The following is a 21,854-nucleotide window of genomic DNA, read 5'->3' as shown; positions in this document are numbered from 1 at the left end:
GAAATCCCCACAGCTGACATTCATACCCAGCATCAACATGTATATAAAGAAAACTCCATTGCTGCTAGCAGTGTTAAACAATGGATAACCCATTTTACAGAGTGAAATACAGATGTCACTAATCAATGCTTAGCAGTCTCTTATGAACCAAAAAAAACCTGCTGTGCTCTTCAGACAGAATTAATGTGTGCCATTTGAGGAAATGAGGCTGTCCAGGCAGTGGTATGTCAGTGGAGCTCTACTAATCACAAAAGGGTCTACCAACTTCTAAAACAGTGGCAAAAGTGTACAAATTGGCATAGTGGTTTTTTAGGTCAGGTCAGGTTGGGGGAGCATGCACTGGTACCTACCACACAACGAAACATCTAGGGATCCCAGTTGGCAACCACCCAGGCAGACACGCAGTCCAATCCTACCCTCTGTCGCAGCCAGGTGTTTCGTGGGCGTCCTCTGTGCATGGTCCAGCCGCTCGGGTCCTCAACAGTGGTAAAGAGTAAACCTCTTGGTATCTTTAGCAAAAATGATCAGAAGGACTTGAAGTGGTACATGCCACATCAACCAACCCCGGAGGCTCACCCCCTAATGGGATGCGAGGGGGCAAAATTGCTCATTTTCACAAAACTTTGAAAACATAGGGATTGATAATATGAGTATTTGGTGTGTCATTTTGCAGTATTTTGAAGTTACTGATCATGAATACAGTGCCATGCAAAGTTTGGGCCTCCTTGTGTAAAATGTCAATTACTGTGAATAGTTAAGTGGGCAGGAAATGAACTGATCACCCAAAGGCGTAAAGTTAAAGGTGACACATTTCTTTAATGTTTTAAGCAAGATTACAGGGCCTGACGCAAACATTTGGGCTCCTGACATGGACAGTAGTTAGCTGGCTGCCAAAAGATTTTTATAAGCTGTGATACTTCCCAAAGGAGGCCTTACTAAGAGTCTTTCAATTTATATTTGCCTTTCTAGCAATCCAATGAGCAGTTCTTTCAGAAGATTTCTTGGTCTTCCAGACCTCAGCTTGGCTTCCACTGTTCCTCTTAACTTCTGTTTCTTAATATCATGACAAACTGAGAAAACAGCTACCTGAAAATGGTTTTGCTATCTTCTTGTAGCATTCTCCTGCTTTGTGAGCATCAATTTTATTTTTCAAAATGCTAGGCAGCTGCATAGAGGAGCTATGGCTGCTGATTGTTGGGAGAAGGTTTGAAGAGTCAGAGAATTTATACAGCTTTGAAATTTGCATCACCTCCTGATGATGATGAACTAATGAAGGTCTGCAACCTCAGGAAAAATTACCTGGAAACTCAAATATTTTGGGGTGCCCCAAAGTTTGCGTGGTGCTTTTCCTTTTTTGAATTGTACATAACAGGAAGTGGCTTACACTTGGGACCAGTTGTTGAAATCATTTATAATAAGTCCGCCGAATATTGGCAATGACTGTCAACTGGGAAAATGTGCATTTTCATTATAAAAATCTGTCTATCTACACAGTTATTTTTGCTGGCTTCCACCCATCCATTATCCAACCTGCTATATCCTACCTACAGGGTCACGGGTGGTCTACTGGAGCCAATTCCAGCCAACCCCGGGCGCAAGGCAGAAAAAAATCCCGGGGCAGGGCGCACACACAAACACACACACACACACCGACACTCCAAGCACACACTAAGGACAATTTAGATTCGCCAGTGCACCTAACCTGCATGTCTTTGGACTGTGGGAGGAAACTGGAGTCCCCGGAGGAAACCCATGCAGACACTGGGAGAACATGCAAACTCCACGCAGGGAGGACCCAGGAGGTGAACCCGGGTCTCCTAACAGTGAGGGCCACAGTGCCCCTCCTGCTGGCTTGCATTTCATAAATGCTGAGTTTTTTATTTATGCATTCTAAAATGGTAAATTGTTTAACGTACTATTCCGATACTTTTTTTTTTTTTTGATATGTGTATTCATGTGTGTTTCATGTATAGTAAAGGACAAAGTGCTTCATTTTTTAAAGAGCTTGTAACAAATTCTAGTAATTTCCTTTTAAGCTTGTTCAGAACATAGCTTTTAAATGGATAAACAAGGTGTTAAAATCTTTTAAGAGAGTTTATATCCAGATAATACTGGAGCTTTTAAACATCTGAGTTTCCTTCATATGCAATAATGACTGGTGGTTCCACTGCAAAAATGTTGGTGATTGCATTTACATCTGTAGTCACTTTGCTTCTGCTTCAACATCATGCATCTGAGGAAAATACCACACGTCATAAATTTTAAAAATTTACATAGCCGAGTAACCAAATATCAATAAAGACACATTTATGATAAAGTACACACTATGAGATTAATATGTAGCAAGGGAATTTTCTTAGAACGCAAGTATAAAAATCAGGATGTGATGGACAGCAAGGGAGCCATACTGATTTCATTTAGCCTGTCGAATAGAAGCTGGTGAGATTCTGTTGATATTGGACTTGAGAAGAATGTCTGGGTGTGCACTACCCTGGGAAAGTTTTCACAGGGAGCCAATAGAGATGACTGTGAATGTAGCAATCTTAGATTTTATAGATTGACTTATAAATGAAAGTTGACCTCAGAAATTGTTTTTTGGGAATTTCCTTGAAGTTACTTCAGAGTTGAGGCATACAAGGCCATAGCAGTGTCAAGCCACAAGTTGAGGGAGAACGCTCTCCTGCATTATCGTTTGAAATGGTCTGCTTTAGTGAAAGAGAGAGGAAACTTGAGGTAAGCTTTTCTTACTTGTTTTTTGAGGTACATGATTTAAGGTGGGAAATCCAGTCCACCTGATTATTTAGGGTCTGATCTAATGTTTATCTAGGCCTTGTTGGGCAAATCAGCACAAGTGTTTAACTTTTGTTCATTATTTTTAGAATGCAGCATTTTTGACATTTCTGAATTCTACTTGTTAATTCTGGGTTTCGTGGGAAACATTTTTTAAATATGCAAAAAAGAGTTATGGGGTTTAGACGGGCCACTTATGTTACATCAGCCTGAGTGCTATGGTGTGTTTGTTTAAAAAAGAAAAAAAAAAAAAAAAGGCAATCCAAGTGAAAATTCTTCTGCAAGTACATAGTGTAAGTGGCTTCTAAAGGAAAAAGGGAGGTTTATTTTACTGCTTCTACTAGGAAACCCTTTTTCTTTTTTTTTTTCTTTAACCGCTGTGATCTAATTCAAGATCACAAGAGATCAATTTCTATCTAGGAGCACAGAGACCCAGCCTGCTTAGTGCCCAGGGTTTTCTCACCATGAACAGGCACTTGGCAGAGACCAACCTTTGGCTTCACCGTCCTTCTAGTACAAGGCACTTGAACATACAGACATATCACACATACAGGGCCAACTGTGTGATTAGGCCAACATGCATGTCTTTGGGAAATGGAAGGAAAATGCCGTGCAATCTCTGGGAGAAAATGCAAACTCTGTTATGGATAAAATGAAAAAATTGAGAATGTTTGCATTTGCTGGCCTCTGCTTTATAGCAACCAGATAAGCATCACAATCATCAGTGCAAAGTTTCTCTTTCTGGCCTATGACTAGTCTTCCTGTATTAATCTGTGATCTCTACCGTAAAACAGAGGAATAAACTAATCTTCTTGACTGCTTTGTATTAGATCTTGTTATAGAGCTCACTGAGAGAAGTGTTTAGTAAAATGCATGTTGCTATGCATTTGTGACCCACACCCCCACTTATAAGGTATGTGCTGTTGTTGGGGTGTGTGTGTGTGTGTGTGTGTGTGTTTTAAATATGGTAAATAATTAACCAAACAAAATGAAGGAATTTTCTTTAGGTGTTTGTGTGTGTGTGTGTGTGTGTGTGTGTGTGTGTGTGTGTGTGTCAAAGTATTTATGTCTAAGAGGTGCAGAAAACAGACCTGAAAAAGATAAAGCACCTAGAAAATGTATTAATTCCTTCACCTTTGAAACTCCATTTTTTAATGAATCACTGTAGAGAACCTCATTTCTGTACCTTCTTTTATAAAATGTCTCTAAACGATTCTTTTCCCTATTTGCAGACAGCTGTTCAAAAAATCCAAATGGGCGTTGGTCTTTTTTCATTTTGTCAGAATGTTTCTGCCGCTCAGCATTATTTTTCGTCATTCCCAGAATCTCTTTTGTGTCTCAAATACAAAGTATTTACTTAAAAGTGTTATCACCGCTCGGGTAAACTATTTTTAGTTCTACTAAAACATTTAAATAAAAGGAATAGGAAGAATGCCTAGTTCTAGCTGAGGAGATGTTTCTGCACATTGCTTCTGTATAAGCAGATCCTTAAGAAATAATTGTGTTTCCTTTAGGCTGTCGGATTATGTCCCGTAATTATCTTGCTCAAAGGTTTAGTTAGATAAGCCTGCTTATTTTTTGTCATTGTCATTTTAACACTAGTTGCTCTGGTGGATGATTCTGATTGGTAGTTCTCCAGAACAGAATCTTTCACAAGTCCTAAAGAGGGGCAATAAGAAGTGGCTATTGACAACATGACAGTATTCCCACAGATTTACAGCATTCAAGTGTTGTTTTTTTATTAATTTCCTTTCAGTTTTACACATCAAATGAAGATGCCCTTGTTAATGCTTACTGCAATACTGGATATTGGGAGCAATGCATCATTTTATTAGACAAATTCTCTTGACCCTCCCCTGTGAAAATCCCCCATATTTATATTAGCAATCACCTGTTCACACTTTACAGCTGTTTTTCGACCTAGAATCGCTGTTTCTTAAGCGCATCTAACAATTGCCTCTGTGTCTTACTACAGTGCAAGACACCGCACCATATATCCAGTTTGTGCAGGCAACCATTCTCATTTACAGCTAAGCTTGCTGAATTGCATCTGAAGGGACAACCAGAAGCTTTTTGTACAAAGAGGCACTTTGTTTACCTCATCAAATCAAAATGAATAATGAGCCATGTGATTGTGTGTGCCCTGTGATGGCCTGATGTTCTTTGGAGAGTAACTGTAGTTCCTACTTTGTACATGATGATGCTGGTGAAGGCTCCAGCTCTCTGTAACCCGGTAGTGGATAAAGCGTGGTCATTTAAAACCTGGATGGGATATTTTTAACTTGTATGCGTGACTTTACAATAGAGTGCCTAAAGCCAAGAATTCAAATCATCTCTTACTCAAATATCCATTATTTTATTAATATAGCATTACGTATTGGTGAGAAGCTATCTGCTGCATCCTTTTATAGTAATTTCCAAAAGTGCTGAACAATTTATGAATTGCACTCGACTGCCAAGTAGATAATGACTCTTATTATGTGCCTCTGTATGAGTTTGAAATTGAATGCTGCCATATTTAGCTCTAGCTACTCAGCAAGCTGTTTTGAGAATATTATGTTATGTTGCATGTTAGTTAGCATATGCAAGTAATAATTTCAAGTGCACTCCATACACATGAAAAATAAACTACAAATATATAAATTTGTTTCAGAAAACAAATGTACACTTGTTTGTTAGTGAAAGTGTACTGAAAGCAAAATATAAGACAGCAAAATGGCCCTCTAGCTTTAATCTGGATATTCTTCCATTAATTCAAGCCTCTGCCAAAATAGAAAAAACAGTGATGTCAGGAATTGGACTAAAAATAAAACAAAAGATTGACAGTTTCAAAATGTATCTGATCCTTGAGCCTTTGTCTTATTTTTGTTTGGAAATATTACCCCCTGCTCACTTCGCTCGGCAACCCCCCACCTTTGCTACGCGCCATTATGAACAGGGGGGCTGAACACACCCCAAGGAGATGCGTTCGCTCCTCCGAAACCCCTCTTAAACAATGAGACAGTGGGAAACAAATAGTTTTTTTTTTTTTCTTCTTCTTCTTAACCTTCTCTTTGCTCGATCAGCTGCTGACTTGCTGCTGCTGCCGTGCGACGCAATTTGCATCTCGCACGGCGCTTCAAATGTTTTAAACGCCTGTATAGCAGCTGTCCTTTTGTCTCACTGCCTTGTCTCTCTTATCCCCCAGACATCCTCAAACATTATTCGATCTCTTTTTGCTGTTCCATTATTTCATCGAGTAATATTTTTCCATTAGTTTGTGCTAATGCGATCTTTACTACCATTTTTTTGAGACTTTCGAATTTTCCTACTTTCATTATACCTAACCTGCTCTGCATGTGTACACCCAAGAGACCCTCGGGCTTAACCATTTTGGCATAAAATTCTGAGCCTGAGAGACACTCGGGGTTAACATATATTGTTGTTCCCAGCTGAATAAGTGGGGCAACCAAAAAAAGTAGGGGAAATACACCAACTAAAGTTAGCATTAGTGATCACTAGTAGGAATTCTTATTGCCAACATGGGTTGTGAAAAGAGAAACCCCTTGAAATAATAATTTAAATCTGATAAATTACATTAAAAGTTGATCTGTGTTGGATGTTTTTACCATTCGTGTGAGTTATCCACATTCACACTGTATTGAAATTGGCTTTTGCAGCAGGTTCCATTCCCTTCCTGTATCCTAAAGGTTACTTGGGTGTCCATTCTACATTCTGTAACAAAAGAAGGGGATTGGGATGTTGATGAATGGAATGTTCACTCATTATCTGGACTCTCTATGTTCTGCATTGGTTCGCATTGATTTTCTTTGAGCATTCTACCTTCTGTCAGTCTGAGATTTAAGATTTTTATTTTTAAAAAAATTTGCCAGAATATATTAAATTTAGTTTTTGTTTTAATGTTTTTGGATGCAAGTGTTGCCTGATGAGGGTAAAAATGAATTTAAATGATTTTAAAGCTGCAGCATACCATAAAAGAAGTCTGAGGTCTGAACTGAATACCCTATAATATATGAAAATAAATGTTTTTGTGTGTGCATATAATTGTATATTAGGGTAATATTATATATGAGAGATTTTAAATATGTATGTATGTATGTATGTATGTATGTATGTATGTATGTATGTATGTATGTATGTATGTATGTATGTATGTATGTATGTATGTATGTATGTATGTATGTATGTATGTATGTATGTATGTATGTATGTATGTATGTATGTATGTATGTATGTATGTATGTATGTATGTATGTATGGTCAGCAAGACATCCACTAAAAGTATTTCAGATGGAACATCAAAGGCAAAGCATATTTAAAATCATAAATTAAAGCCAAGATACGCAATACAATTAATAAAAGAGGAAGAATTCAAATATTGTTTCCTCTGTGTGGACTGGCAGAGCATAGTCAAGCGCCGAGGCGTGTTTTAGTCTTAAAGAAAGCCTCAAGTTCAGAGAGTTAAGCAGATGACAGAGGATTTGGTAATAACCTGTCACATTTCAAGATGTAATTAGCGTAATCCTGCATGCTTTGCCCCCCAGCCTAGTAGGACTTATTGTACTTTCCAGCAGTACTTGTCATCACTGCTAGTTCCCTTCTGGCTCTTATATGTGAAAATAGAACAATATTTTAACTCAGGAAGTCCCTCTAATCAGATTTTTTATTTTGTCCATCATTTCTTGCGTCTTCTAAGCCACACAAATTTCTGCTTTATTGTTTTCTTGTTTTTCATCAAACACCTCATTCATTAATGTCACTTGTATACTTAGAGTTTTTTTTTTTTTAATAAATAACAACATAAAATGTATATTTGCTTGCAGACTTCTTTGTGGTCTGTGTACTGTAAGTCATTCATGTCTGGTTTATGAGGGTGAAAAATAAACGATTAAAGGATCACACACGTACTTTAGGTTGACTCGTAATTATCACAAAGACATTTATCAAATGTATAAGCTTCCAGTCATGTGCTTTTCAGCATAATATTTGTGTAAGGATTTCAGTTCCATCATTTCTAATAACACTGTGTACAAAAATTACTCGAAATTTTTGTTTGTCAAAAGAGTCGCAAATTTAGACCTGTTTAAACAGGCATTTATAGCTTCTGTGATCTTACAGCATCTTACTCCAGTTATAGTAAAAACAAAAAAAAAAGTCTGTTGAACAAAATATGTGCTGCAGAAACAAGTGGCTGGTTGTGTTTTATATACATCATTGATTTTCTTAGGAAGTTTTAAAAATGTAACAGTCAGTTTGTGTAATTCTTTGTTGTACCTCCTGTCCTAAACTGCAGGGACTCAGTGGCTTGCAGGGGGCAAGCAGTTGAAAGAAGAGATTAAAGTTTGCTTGTGTGTCACTCTATTTCAGGGCCGCAGTGGCTGCAGGTTTTCATTCCAACCAAATTTTTTGTGAGAGGTCAATTGTTGTTAATGGAGCATTTTTCATTCAAGCAACATTTTTACGTTTCATTTTAATTGTTTTGCTTATTAACATTTTCCACCCTTTATTTTAGTCTTAAACAGCTGCATTCACTGTTTCTAATTACTCTGTGTTAACACTAAGATGCAAATGACAAAGAAACCCGCAGTACTCCATCTAATTTGTCTCCATGTACACCTGCGTGAACTATCTGGTTTAATAAAATAGGTGGATGGAAACTGAAGAGAAAACGGTGACGGACTGAGAATTACTCATCAGTTTTAGGATTCAAATCATTTGAATGGTATCCTCGGAAAGGAAAAAATCTACAATCCCAAGAATGACTGGACATGGTAGTAGAATAAAAACATTAACAAGCCATGAAATTAAATAAGACCTCTTAGCAGTAAGGATTGGTTTCTAATTAAGCAACTGGGTTGGAACAAAAATCTACAGTCACTACGGCCCTACAGGGCTGACACTGCTTACCACTGCTCAAATTCCATTGGAAATAACCACAATATAAAAACTAATAATTGCTTTACTCAATCAGATACCTGCTGAATTGGCATGAATTGGAGGTATGTTAGTGTGCTTATTAAATTAGAAAAAAAAAAATTATCCAAAAAGGAAAAGTGGTTATCTGTAAGTAGCTTCACTTGCAAAGAATTACCAGCTAAAAATTTAAATGTAATGTCTGAAGTTATCTTTAAAAGTAATAGAAGAGAAGTAGTTCATCAAAGAAAAAATATTTAAAGATTTGGTGTTAATTGAGAGAGTGCATCATGGTAATGATGCGCAAATGCTAATAAACTGTTCAATGTTCAAAGTTAAACATCAGTGTTCAAATATTTTTAGTAGAAAATAATAAATACCTTTTTCTTTTAAACATTGTTGGTTACACTTCAACATTTACAACAAAAAGCTAAAATTTCAGTATGTGTGGAACCATTTTAAAATCCATTTTTTGTATTACTTTTTGTCTATTATGGAATGCAAGGTTACGTTGTTTTAAATGGATTGCAAAACATACTGAGATCTTTTAAATCCAATTGGAAGGCACAGGTAGCTGATGGCTGCATTGGGTTCAAAGCAGGAACCAAACTTGCATGGGGTGCCAGACCATCACAGCGCCCGCACTTGTACTCACACTGGGCTAGAATGAGTTAAATGAAACCTAGCATATTCAATCCTGCTTAATCTAACTCAGCAAGGCATGAGGCAGCCCTGGATAAATATCCCAGTCTTATCACAGGGCCCACTCACATACAGACTTATACAGACATTCATATTGGACTGGGTTAGAATAGTCAGTCGTTCATTTCTGCTTAACTTAATCCCTGCAAGTTTTTACAGAATAGTAGTACAAACTCCAAAGGTTTTAAACAGTCTTTTATAAATAGATTCATTTCACTAGTTTTCTATTTTCCAAATAATATATAATTGGCACAGAAAAAGTTAAATCTGTTAATTGCTTTGGTTGTTTTTGTCGGGTAGCCAATGTGATACATTTCAGTTTCCATGACACAAGCCCCAGCAGCCCTTGTGTATTTTTATCTTCTCACTGTGCTGTTTATTTGTTAGCACAGCCTTATGTTCTGGCTGTGGAGCTGCTTTTTTCTAAAAGTACCCGTTTTGAAACAATTTTGCACATGACTGCTTTCGTACTCCGATAACGACACCTAGCATACCTAGCAGCTTCTTCAAGGTCGTGTTCACAGGTATAAAGAAACCTCACCTCGAATCATTTGTGCACATTTACAGCTGATCATGACTCATGGTCCTCTGCTTATGGTGGATTAAATATCAAAACTGTGACAAGTACTTGAAAGAGAGCTTAATATAACCAGCTTGCCAACTTTACGGCTAGTTTTAAATTGAATATTCAAATTGTAAAATGGGCATAGTTCAAACTGTTAAAAACAATATATAAATATATTAATATAGATAGATATAGATATTTCTAAGGCTTTGTGTTTTAAAAGGCTATTGTGTAGAGGTTGTTCTTAACATCTATTTCCATCAAACTGCATTGTGTGCTTTGTGCATTTATTTCTAAATTTCATTGAAACTGAACTACTGAAATCTTAATTTGTATTAAAAATTAGTCTCAACAACATGCCTAAGTGATGCATTTAGCAGAGTTCGTTGACACTGTGCTTTTCAGGAGGCCACTTATTGTCAGGTCAGTAATGTTTTTGATTGCTAAAAATACAACATTGAATACAGCAGTGTTCACATCTTTTTGAACTAGTGAGGTAAGTTTAGATCTCTGCAGTCTGCACCATACTCCTCAGCACTGCAGGTATGCTAACATTTCACAAAGTGGAATGGATGGCCCTCCTCAGTTTCCCTACTTGATGCCAAAGTACTGTGATTGCTTTAAGATTGATTTATACTGTGTGTATATTGTAGTATAGGAAAAAAAAAGCTAAAAACAAATGCAATCCACTTAGACCGGGGACCAGGAAGATTGAAACATTCAAGTAAACTGCAGTCATTACAAAGGCTTTCAAAACATTCTCAATAAAAAGAAAAAATATATAAGAAAGGCAAAGTGATCTGATACCAAAAAAAAAAAACCCTAAAGATCAAAATTTGATGAGTCCAAGAATAATTCCAGATGGCAAACAGGCCTACCCTATTTCTGAGTGGAGTTTATATTGCTTTTCTCTTTTAAAACGCATAGGTGTAAAGGTCTGTTCATCTTAAAATTAAGACATGATTTTTCAGGATTGTATTTTCATGTTTTGTAACACTGCATTGTGAATTTAAGTGTTCGCACACACTTAAAATAAGTTATGGTATAAACTTCTTTTTTTTTTTTTTTTCATTTTGCGGATTTTAAGACCACAAAAAAATTCAATGGCCTAATCTATTTTAGTCTCGTCTATTTATCTTCTTAACCTAGTTTTTTACAGTAGAAGGTTGTAGGGTACTGGAGCCTATGCTGGTGGCAACAAGGCACTAATTTACCCACACATTAACAGTATAAAATAATATTCTAGATCATCATGGTTGATTATCCATCTTGCAGGTTAAGAATGAAGTTTAAACTCCGGTACAACCTACCAGTGAAAATTTCCCAACATTGCTGTAACTGAACTGCTTGAAATTAGCACTCGATTCTGCAGGATAGATTTCAATCTCCTGTGAGAGTAAATTGCATTAAGTGCATCTAAAAATGTTAGGGACTCGCTCTAAAGAAAAGACACAACCAATTGCTAACTAATGGCTTCCAAGTTAATCAGTCCCCTGTGTTTTTAATGCAAAATTTGGGCAATGGATTGTTCTGAATATCTTGCTGAAATAAAACTGTATCAATAGGTCAGGGAAATTCTTGCACTTCTGATCAGAACAAAATGTATACCAAATGTATTAATTTTCAGAACTTGACTCTAATACAGAATCTTGTAGGCAATGCCTATCTCGGCAACATTGGGTACAAGGCAGGAACCATCTCCAGAAGGGGGCTCACACCCACTAACTCATACTTTGTCAATTTAGAGCTGTCAGTTAACCTAACCTGTACTTCTCTGTAATGTGGGAGAAAAAGTGTAAACTTGGAACAAACACATTGACCGCAAATGTGCCCAGGTCTAAAGCTGAACCAGTGACTCGGGAGCGGTGAAACGGCACCACTAACTACTCTGCTGCTCATACAAGAGTATCTAACATTCACAAGAATAGCTTTGGGTATGATGGCTGGAAAACTGCACACAGGGCACTCAACACTGCAACTCTTTGTCGGCTGCAGCACCCAACACGATTTCCTTAGCATTTAGCCTACTATTGACTGTAACTTGCTCATTTTGAGTGGAAGGAGAGTGAAAAAAATGTAGAAAGCCACAAAGGGGAAAAAAAGCTTTATAACACAGGGGTTAGACCTCATCTGGAGTCCTGTGTGCTGTTTTGGTCTCCAGGCTCCAAAAAGGATGTAACAGTGCTTGATAAAGTCCAGAGGAGAGCGATTAGGCTCATTCCAGGGCTACAGGAGATGAATTATGAGGAAAGATTAAAAGAAACTGAGCCTGTTCAGTTTAAGCAAAGGGCAATCAAGAGGTAACATGATTTAAAGCGTTCAAAATTATGAAGGGAATTAGTCAAGTGGATCATGACTCTTACTTTAAAATGAGGTCAACAAGATACAGGTACATAGTTGGAAAATTGGTAATGGCAGATTTTGTGCAAACATTAGTTTTTCTTTGCAAAGAGAAAGAACCATAGACACATGAAATAAGTTACCAAGTATTGTGGAAGACAGTAGAAACTCTCCTTGATGCGGTTTTGGAGGGGATAGGACTGCCGAGCTTTGTGGGGTTGAATGGCCTGTTCTTGTCAAAATCTTTCTGGTGTTCTTAAAAGCAAAAACTGCTTCTTTGTATGTTTCCAGTATCTGAGTGTAGAAAGTAGTCCAGTGTCAAGTGTTTAATGGGTTCTATGTGTAGGCAGTTCTGTCATTAGCTTGTATTGCTGTATCAATCCCTTATTTGTGCATTAAAAAATGAAAATTGGGTGATCTCAAGAGTTTTTACATATTTAAAAATTTAAAAACTGGCAGGATCTAATTAACATTTTAGAATAAGCATTTAAATTGATGAAGCAGACTCTCTTCCATTTTTTTTAATTCTATTTATTTACTTATTTTTCCTACTATTAAACTTTTACTCTGTTGGCCTAGCTGTCTTTCTCATGGAGGGAGGTCGATTTTGATTTGAACCTAGTTTTGTAAAATTTGACTTGCTTGTATGGAATGTTATTTAATTTTAATAAATTCAATAAAATGTTTTTAAAAAATGCATACTGTAGGTGAATTAAATCTCAATATTCATTTAAAGCATAGTAGACGATTCATCTTAATGGGTTTAAATCACATACTGTAATCCTAATATATTAAGATGTTGCCAGGTAGTAATAGGGAGTAAAAAATAATTCTAATTAGATTTCATGAACCATAATATATTTGAGCCTGTTACAAAAGTAATATGTTGGTGATATCACCATGCCCTGAAAACAAACTATAGTTGTCTGCAAGAAGCATTTCTGTAGATTTTTAGGATAAACTGTTCTTTTCTCTGCTTTGCACAAAGCAATACATTTGAGTCCAGGAGGGTGCCATCTTGTGGTAGAGAAGTAATCATCCTGTTTTAGGACCCTACTATATTCATGTGGTGTGGCTGAGTAACAGTGATCAGCTCAATCATAATGGACTGTACCAGAGACTGTGTTGGAATTAATATTTGAATTTTATTAATTATGCCCAACTATTAAAATAGTAACAAAGGATAAGGTTGTATAAAGCTGATCTATAACACATTACAGTACTGCAAATAAACCAGTTAGAGTGTGATGCCCAGCAAACATGTCAGCATTGTTCCATAATCATTTATTTATTATAGTGTATTTAGCTCCGGGTTCAAGCTTTCAGGTGAATTACACATATTGGACATTCCTCAGCATGAAATGATTGCTTTCAGAATAAAATCTGTGTGTGTTTCTGTGGACAAAAGTGAAAAATGAATTATTCAAAAAAATGTAAAAAAAATGTAAAAATTAAAGTAAATACTCAAAAAAATGTATTTCCTTTAAAAAAAAAAAAAAAAGTAATTAGCATTACAAAATATCCTTTTCGTTTTCAAGTTATCACTTAACATTTTTTCTTTCTTTATTCTGCTAGCTTCCACCTGCATAACTACCTATAAGAAGGCACCACCTCCAGTACCACCCCGCACCACCTCAAAGCCCTTCATCTCGGTGACGGTGCAAAGCAGCACAGAGTCGGCTCAAGACATTTACCTGGACAGCCAAGATCGCAAGAGTGAAGCCAACAGCCAGTCAGGGCTCAGTAATTCTTCGGACAGCTTGGACAGCACGAGAGCCAACAGTCTGGCCAAGGGCATTTCATTCCCTCTTCCTATTGCCACTCCTCGTGAGCTCCCTTCCCTTGACTTGCCGTCCCGCATAACCACTGACCTCAATCATGACCCTCTAAAAAGTGACAAGGGGACTCTTACCATTGAGGAGCCCAAAGTAGAGCAAGTTCCCAAACGAAAACTTTCTTCTATTGGAATACAGGTAGACATACTTAAAATGCTTATCAAAGAATGTAACTGCAAGGGTTGTTCAGTATTAAGTTTAGTGGATGTAGATAGTGTTTGCCATAAAACTAAGATCATCAGTTTTTGCTTTTTTTTTTTATTACTCAGACTTGTTGCTCCTTTGAGATATACTTATTTATCTTTTGTGTCAAACTTGCAGGTAGACTGCATTCAGCCTCCCCAAAAAGAGGACGTTTCATTGCTCACCCGATTTCAGTCTATTGGAGTGCAAGTGGAAGACGGCTGGCAGTATATATATATATATATATATATATATATATATATATATATATATATATATATATATATATATATATATATATATATATATATATGCAGGATTTTCATTGTTTTTTATGCCTTACAGAATTTGGAGAATTGCTTGATATGTTCATAAGAAAATGTTCATTCTAATGAGTTGAAATATTTAGATTAAAAAAAAAAAAAAATCTGTGAGATACATGATCTGCAGAGCAGTGTCATTTTTAAAGCAGCCCAAAATGATAATACAACTTGGAGGTAATGCTAAAAATGGAGGAATACAAATACTGTATGTATTGCAGTTTATGTATTTTTGTAACTTGTCCACAGGTAAACCTTTGGAAAGTTAAAAAAAATAAATAAGTTTTAGATTAGCTTTGTGATATACCCTATTAAATTAGGATACAGAATAATAATTGGGGGGGGGGGCAATAAATTACCCTGCCACTAAAGGGATATAAACTGAGGCAATTTAAAATATCTAGTCCTTTACCTTCCACAATATTTGTGAAGAGTAATTGCCATTTATTTAGTGCAACTCTTATAGTACTTTAACCATAGGACTGTAAACAGAGGTTTCTACAGTTCATTATATATCCTCAGCACTTTGGAATAAATTTGCAAATGTTTTCTCATGCTCAATGCTTTCTAATTTTGGTATTCTAATACTTTATGTATGAATTACATTGAGTGGCCTGGCAGAAAATGTTTCAGATTTAATTACAACTTTGTGAATAGTACAGGTAACGTTGCATGAACTGGCGTTGACCAAGTATAGGATACAATGTGAAAAGTTGATACTCTGTTGCTGTTCCTGTTCAGTCTAGGCAGGCTGCAGCCATGAGGTAGATTGTTTTATTGTCCTATCAGCATTAAAAATAAAATCTCCTGTGCTCCATTTCTCCCAATACAGTTAAATGCATTAGGGATTCTCCAGGATTCCTTTAGTTTGACACCTCACCAGTTGAAAATTCCTGTTAGTCATGCCCTGGATTTTTGTTTTGTGTGCAGGTTATTAAAGGTTCAAGAGAACTATCAAAAGACTATCACACCCCAGTCCCATTACTGATTGAACATTAATCACAGAGAGCTTCTTCTCTTCATGAGCACAGAGAACTCCATGGAAAAAATGTTAATGTCAGGGGAAGAGAAGTGATGTACCAATGATATTATAGTCATCACTCATTTTTATACAAGTACCACACCATTTTCCTGAAAAGTGCCATAGGGCACAAAGCAGGAACAGTCCCCTGGACAGGTTGCCAGTTTGTACAACATAGTGCAGTGGAAAGTGAAAATTCAGTTTATTTATAGTAGAGTAAGGTCACAGTGAAGAAGGTAGAATCATTTAGAAGATGAAAGCACAGAATAATATCAAAATGTCACCAAATATTTTTTAATATGTCCAGTTTTGCTTTAAATCTTAATTATTGTTGGGTTTTATATTTTTATTTTAAAAGGCAAATTGTTTCCTAAAACCACATACCCACTGCAGGGTTACTGGGATGCTACATTTTGTTCCAGTACCATTTGAACTTAGTGCAGGAATCGTCTCTGTGTCGGACACCTGACCTGTAGTGCGGCACAATCAATGCAACACATCCACACTGACAAACTCCGCAGTTGGGCTTCACAAGGCAATTTAGCACATATTGTTTGGGTGTGGGATGAAATTGAAGCTTCAGGCAGTCACTGAAATCTTGCAAACTCCACACTGACATTGACAGAATCAAAAATCAAACTTCTGTCCCTGTAGCTATAAGGAGGCAGCATTTAACTAACCTCTGTGCAGCCATGCTGCCTATCTTTATAAAAACAATCTAAGGAATGCTTAAAAATTAACATTTTGATCTTCAGGATGTTTTGTATCTATTATGATGTTACCATTGACCTTTGCAGCACTTGGCCCAAAAAAGCAAATTGATTTTAATCAGAAAGCATTCATGTCAGCAAGGCCATACTGCTGAAAGAAGAAACAGATTCTGCTTTTTCTTCATCTTCTTTGACTTTACCCATTTGAAAAAGCTTTATTCTGTATTAATCAATCTGTTTATTGATCTGTGTTACAACCAGGTCAGAAATGAGGGACTAGTGGCAGATCAACATTGTAAATAGGGTCATGAACTGGAAATCAAGAGCTTTCCTTGACAGTCCAATTTTCTTTGCTTTATTCGCCTTTGTTTTTTTACCCTTGAGTTTTAAAAAAAGCTTATTACTGCCTGAATTAGTTGTTAAAGTGTGTTTTTAAATTGTTATGGCAGATTTTTTTTTAATGAATGCCTTGAGTGATTGTGGGCTGCAGTTATGTAACTTGTGGCTTTTTATTTGCTTTTTTTTTTTTGTGGATGGTCTGATAGCTCACAATATTATGAGTTAATCATCATATTTTCGATCTTGTGTGTCATTTCTACCGATCTTTGGTATTCTTTTCTTTGCAGAAGGATCCTAACACAAAAGATTTCATGTGAATAGAGCCAGCTACAGTTAAAGATGCATCACTAAATCAAAACATTTATGAAATTAAACTTGCTATATAACCTTTGAGAATGGCACAGTGCCTCCCACTTGACCTATATCATATTATTCAGATTCAGCCTTTTAAAATAATTCCAGAGGAAAGTCTGGAAAATATATTTTTAGATATAATTATGAAGGTGCAGAGGACTAGAAGAAATTCGTTTCAAAGAATGGCTAAAACTTGCAGTGACTGCACTTTAAAGACCTCTTTCATGGGCAGTGTGTAACATGCTTATTTTTGGGCTACATCCATTGATTACATTTCACGTATCATCATACAAAAGAGAAATACAATATAAAGAAGCTTAGCACTTGGCAGTTATCAAAATGTACCCTTTTCTAGTTAGAAAAGTTCGGACGTGACCGTCAGTAGGCTTTGCGCCCTAGGAACCAAGTTATCTGAACTATTCGGTAACATTTCAGTAATTATTTACCGCTGTGATGCTGATCTTTCTGATCATAAAATAGGTTGTTACAATAGCAATTGATGAGAAGAATTCATAATTAACTACAGAGTTACAGTATTTGAGGGTCCCTCTAGAGTGCCTCTTTCTCTTGCATGATTTTGTTCAAAAACTAAGCAGCACATTGTCATCTCATAACAGGCTTAGTTTCAAGTCTATTTTTCTGTCCAGCCAGTTTAGCTGTAGACCGTCTTCAAGAAACTGTGACATACAAACACACACACACACCCATCATCAAGATGTTGAAATTTTAGGTCCCCCGATACCAAAAACATTGAGATCCATTGAAAACTGGAGATCGGAATTTTTGACGAATCTAAAGCTTTCGCTCCTTTCCCTTAAACGATAGGTGGGTAAGGCACAAAGCAAAAAACAAGCTGATTTAGAATCTTAAAAGAAATATTTTGGGAACTGTAATGAATGTACTTGATTGACTACTTTCCTACTATAGTTTATCGAATGCTTACATTGCTACATTGCTCTTACTGTGTTGCACTATACTATGATACATTTTCTGAAAATTTAATTGAAGGAAGAACCTGTAAGAAACGTTTAATCATTTTACGGATGTGCATAATTGCCACCAACACTATATGGTTTAAAAAAAAAAAAAAACTTCAGGTTTTGGAATTTTAAAAGTATCTTAGGCTAGCATTACTTTTAATTCTGGAAAACAATAATTCAGCCTTCAGTGCAACATCTCTTTAATTAATACTACTATGACAAAAAATAGTTAAGCCAATGTTTAAACAAATAAATAAATAAAAACCAGAAAATGTTTTTGACTGTTAATCTGATTAAGTGTATATGATGGTTTGGTTCATTGCTATCCAGTACAAATTTCCTGTTTTCCCAATGCAGACTGAATAGTGGGAAGTTCTGGCCTCGACAGTGTCTATAATAAATGAGATGAACCAAAAATACAACTCTGTTCAAATTGGAAAGTGGACGGTTCTGTAGAATATTCATGAATCTGTTTTATTTGCAACTTTACCATATAAGGTTATCTGTTTAACCTAAACTTGATTTAAAAAAAGAGCAAAAGCTCTTATTAATATCTCTTTCGAAACTGCAGACCAGAGGAATATTCAAAAGATTCAGGAGTTCATGACCTCAGAGATTCCAGGCAGTCGGGAAAATAGTTATTTGCATATATAATATAAGTGCCTGTGCTTTGATTTTAAAAAGAGGGAGAGAGGAGATTTGATGGCCTTTTCTGCCCAAAGGGGATTCTGAAATCTTTCATTCAGATACAGAATGTCAAGTATGTTTTTCCTGGGGGCTAGTGTGTCAGCATGTGCAGCACTGAAATCAATCAATCCATTTTCATTTTAGTTTGTATCGATGTAGTTTAGAGCAGCAAGGCCATCTCTCCCTGCTGGTGAATAACACTTCTGAAGTCGACTTTTCAAAGTCTTCCCATTCAGTCCTCATTCTCCATTTTCTTATTCCAGTGACAATTATGGCGACAACATGCTGAACAGGTCTTTATAGGTTTTCCCAAATCAGACAATCCAATATCTTCTGCGAGTGCACCTTTGGATCTCAGACTGTGTGAGCCATACCCTTACACTTCCTGCAAGGGACTTTTCAAAAGATTCTCCAGAAAAGTTCAAAGGACTCCTTTCAGTCCAGATTAGTAGTATCTATACTTTAGAGGCCTTATGTCCCCTCACTGTGCCAATTTGGATAAGCTCTGCAACTCTTTTGATCTCAACCCACAGTTTGTGACAATAGGCAAGAATGACGGTTTAGTCTTATTAGTAAAGAACTTCAAGAACTTTACACCCACTGTCCTGTTCAATATGTACAGTACTGCTGAATCTGGAACAATCAATCAGTAAGCAGCTGCTACCTGCTCCATTATAGAAAGTACCACTAATCCATGAGGCAATTGCGGTCGTCATGACGGCTTCGTAAACCACTGCAGTGTGCTTCATAGATGAAAGTACGAATTCTGTTCTCAAAGGAAATTCATAATGCATGGTGCGTATAATTTATTCATACTAGAAGCACAATACTATATTCAATTTCACATACTAAAGGTTAACATTAATTTTAACTCCCAAAATACTATTGCCAATATTTATCATTAAAACAGTTTGTTCAGATATTGTATGACTGGCACCTGGCTTACTCACCTGTGGAATCTGCCTTTGCATCATGCTGTCCTGGTGAGGCAGCTGCTTTGATTATTGTGAATTTATGAATAGCTTAATTTTGGAAGTTTTGTATGAAATTAATTTTCCCCATCTGTTTGTTACAACAGAATGAGCCGCTCCAGTAGTATGGCATCCAAGCAAGAGACTGATTCGGACACTCAGGAGTTCAGCAACTCAAAGTCCTCTGAGAAAGGTGCTAGCAGCAGCAGTCAATCGGTTGACTATTCATCACGACCCCACGGAAGTGGCGACAGTGGACCTAAGCGACAAATGTCCAATCACATAGGGGCAAGGAGTAGCAGCTCTTCCTTCTCGGAGAGTTTGGACCCAGCTTTGGATCCTTCATCTTTGCCACCTCCTGATCCCTGGCTGGAAAGTGTGAACAGCACAACACCCACTGGAACGGTGCAACCGACAGCAACAGCCTGTCGCCGAGATGGATACTGGTTTTTAAAGCTTCTGCAAGCAGAAACGGGACGAATGGAGGGTTGGTGCTTACAGATGGAAAAGGAGACCAAAGAGAATCAGCTGTCTGAAGAAGGTAAAGGATTATTGCAAAAAAAATTGCAAATTCAAGGAGGGCATTTATACATAGAATGAAGGATAGTCCTGATGTTTAATAAGCATCTTGTTGTATGCTAGTATAATATTTCCGCAAGGAGCATAAGCAGGACCTCAATTGTCCCTGTAGTTCCCAGCCTGCATTGTTGCATCTAAGACTGCACATGTGTTGTTCAGCTAGTTACTTGCTTTCTGCTTCATTTGTAGTTCTTGGGAAGATCAGGAGTGCCGTGGGCAGTGCACAGCTTCTCATGTCTCAGAAATTCCAGCAGTTCCGAGGCCTCTGTGAACAGAATATGGTAGGTGAAACATTTACTCTCAAGCTGTTCAGCTTAGCTAAAACATTACCTATAAAGGTAAGATCAAGCATATAAAATTAAATACTTGGGTTGTAGTTACCAAATCATAGAAAACCAATACAAGGGCCATGAAAGTTAAACCAGTGTTTCTTTAAAAATAAAAACAGGGATTTCAGTGTAGTCAATCAGTTATTACAAGTGAGAAAATGTTTCAGAAAATAACTATAAATGCATGCATTCATTTTCTATATAAGGTGACAAGCCATATTAAATCCTTTAAGAGTTTACATCTTCTATGTTGCCTATCCAGGAGAGGTTGCTATAGCTTAATTTATGTTACTTGATTATAAAAAAAACTTTTTTGACATTTTTAGATCAGGCAGTTTTCTTCCTGGCAGTTGAACTTTACAAAATGTGACTTTTTGATGCTTCTTTTATTTCTCATTTACCATGAATTATGAAAGGAATTACTGCTGTTGATCCCAGATGTTAGTTTAAAATGTGCAACAAGAACAGAGGTTCACGGTTGAACACTTAAGGGCAGATTTCTGGCAAATGTTAGAAAGTTTTCTTTATGCAAAAAACTGCAGACACATGGAACAGATTAGCAAATAGTAATGGTGGGGAGCAAGACTTTAGGGTCCTTCACATCTCAACTTGATGTTATTTTGGACAAGCTAGGTAAATACTATAGGTGAGCCAGTTCATGTCAGACACTCGCCTACACTCATTCACATGGGGTTTACCGACCATGCATGTCTTTGGGATGTGGAAGGAAATAAGGATACTCATTGAAAATCTGCAACACACACTGGAAACGTTTGCTAACCCTGTTGGCGACCAATCAAGAAATATAAGGACTATACCAACATGCTCTCTGCATCATATAATGACATATTTATGCCAGAAAAAGAATAAATGTTTATGCAACAATATATATATTAAAATCATGAGAATGGTAATTGACTCATTGTATATTTGCTAGTCTAATGCCAGGTCATGAACCTGCTATATCCAGTTTACCTAGTCTTACAAACTACCTTGGCAGTTAAGATGCTGATTTGAATTAAAGTACAACTCGTTACACTGAGAAAAAATAAATGTGAATATATTTAATTTTCTGTTGACATTGGTACTTAAATTAACAATTTAAAGGACAAAACCATAAACCACTTTACTCTGTCCCTTGATCAAAGGTTTCATATTTAATTAGGAAAACATGTAGTTATGCCTTTTGCTTTGCAAGTGCATAGGCCTGAAAGTTTTTACTACATTAAAGATAAT

General features: G+C 36.7%; 1 protein-coding gene across 2 annotated transcripts in view; it reads left to right on the top strand.

Moving 5' to 3' along the window:
- dlgap4b (discs, large (Drosophila) homolog-associated protein 4b) overlaps positions 1 to 21,854 on the top strand; it is a 111,801-nt gene that overhangs the window by 71,965 nt on the left and 17,982 nt on the right. For both annotated transcript variants that reach the window (XM_039767916.1, XM_039767917.1), the window contains exons 2-5: positions 13,886 to 14,283; positions 14,467 to 14,555; positions 19,818 to 20,251; positions 20,479 to 20,570. In XM_039767916.1, coding sequence (XP_039623850.1) covers positions 13,886 to 14,283; positions 14,467 to 14,555; positions 19,818 to 20,251; positions 20,479 to 20,570 — 1,013 coding nt within the window. The remainder of the gene's footprint in view (positions 1 to 13,885; positions 14,284 to 14,466; positions 14,556 to 19,817; positions 20,252 to 20,478; positions 20,571 to 21,854) is intronic.

The sequence above is a fragment of the Polypterus senegalus genome, chromosome 10 (assembly GCF_016835505.1).
Source record: "Polypterus senegalus isolate Bchr_013 chromosome 10, ASM1683550v1, whole genome shotgun sequence".
NCBI classification, from domain to species: Eukaryota; Metazoa; Chordata; class Cladistia; order Polypteriformes; family Polypteridae; genus Polypterus; species Polypterus senegalus.
The sequence above is the reverse complement of the archived record's forward strand: the minus strand, read 5'-3'. Positions and strand labels throughout refer to the sequence as shown.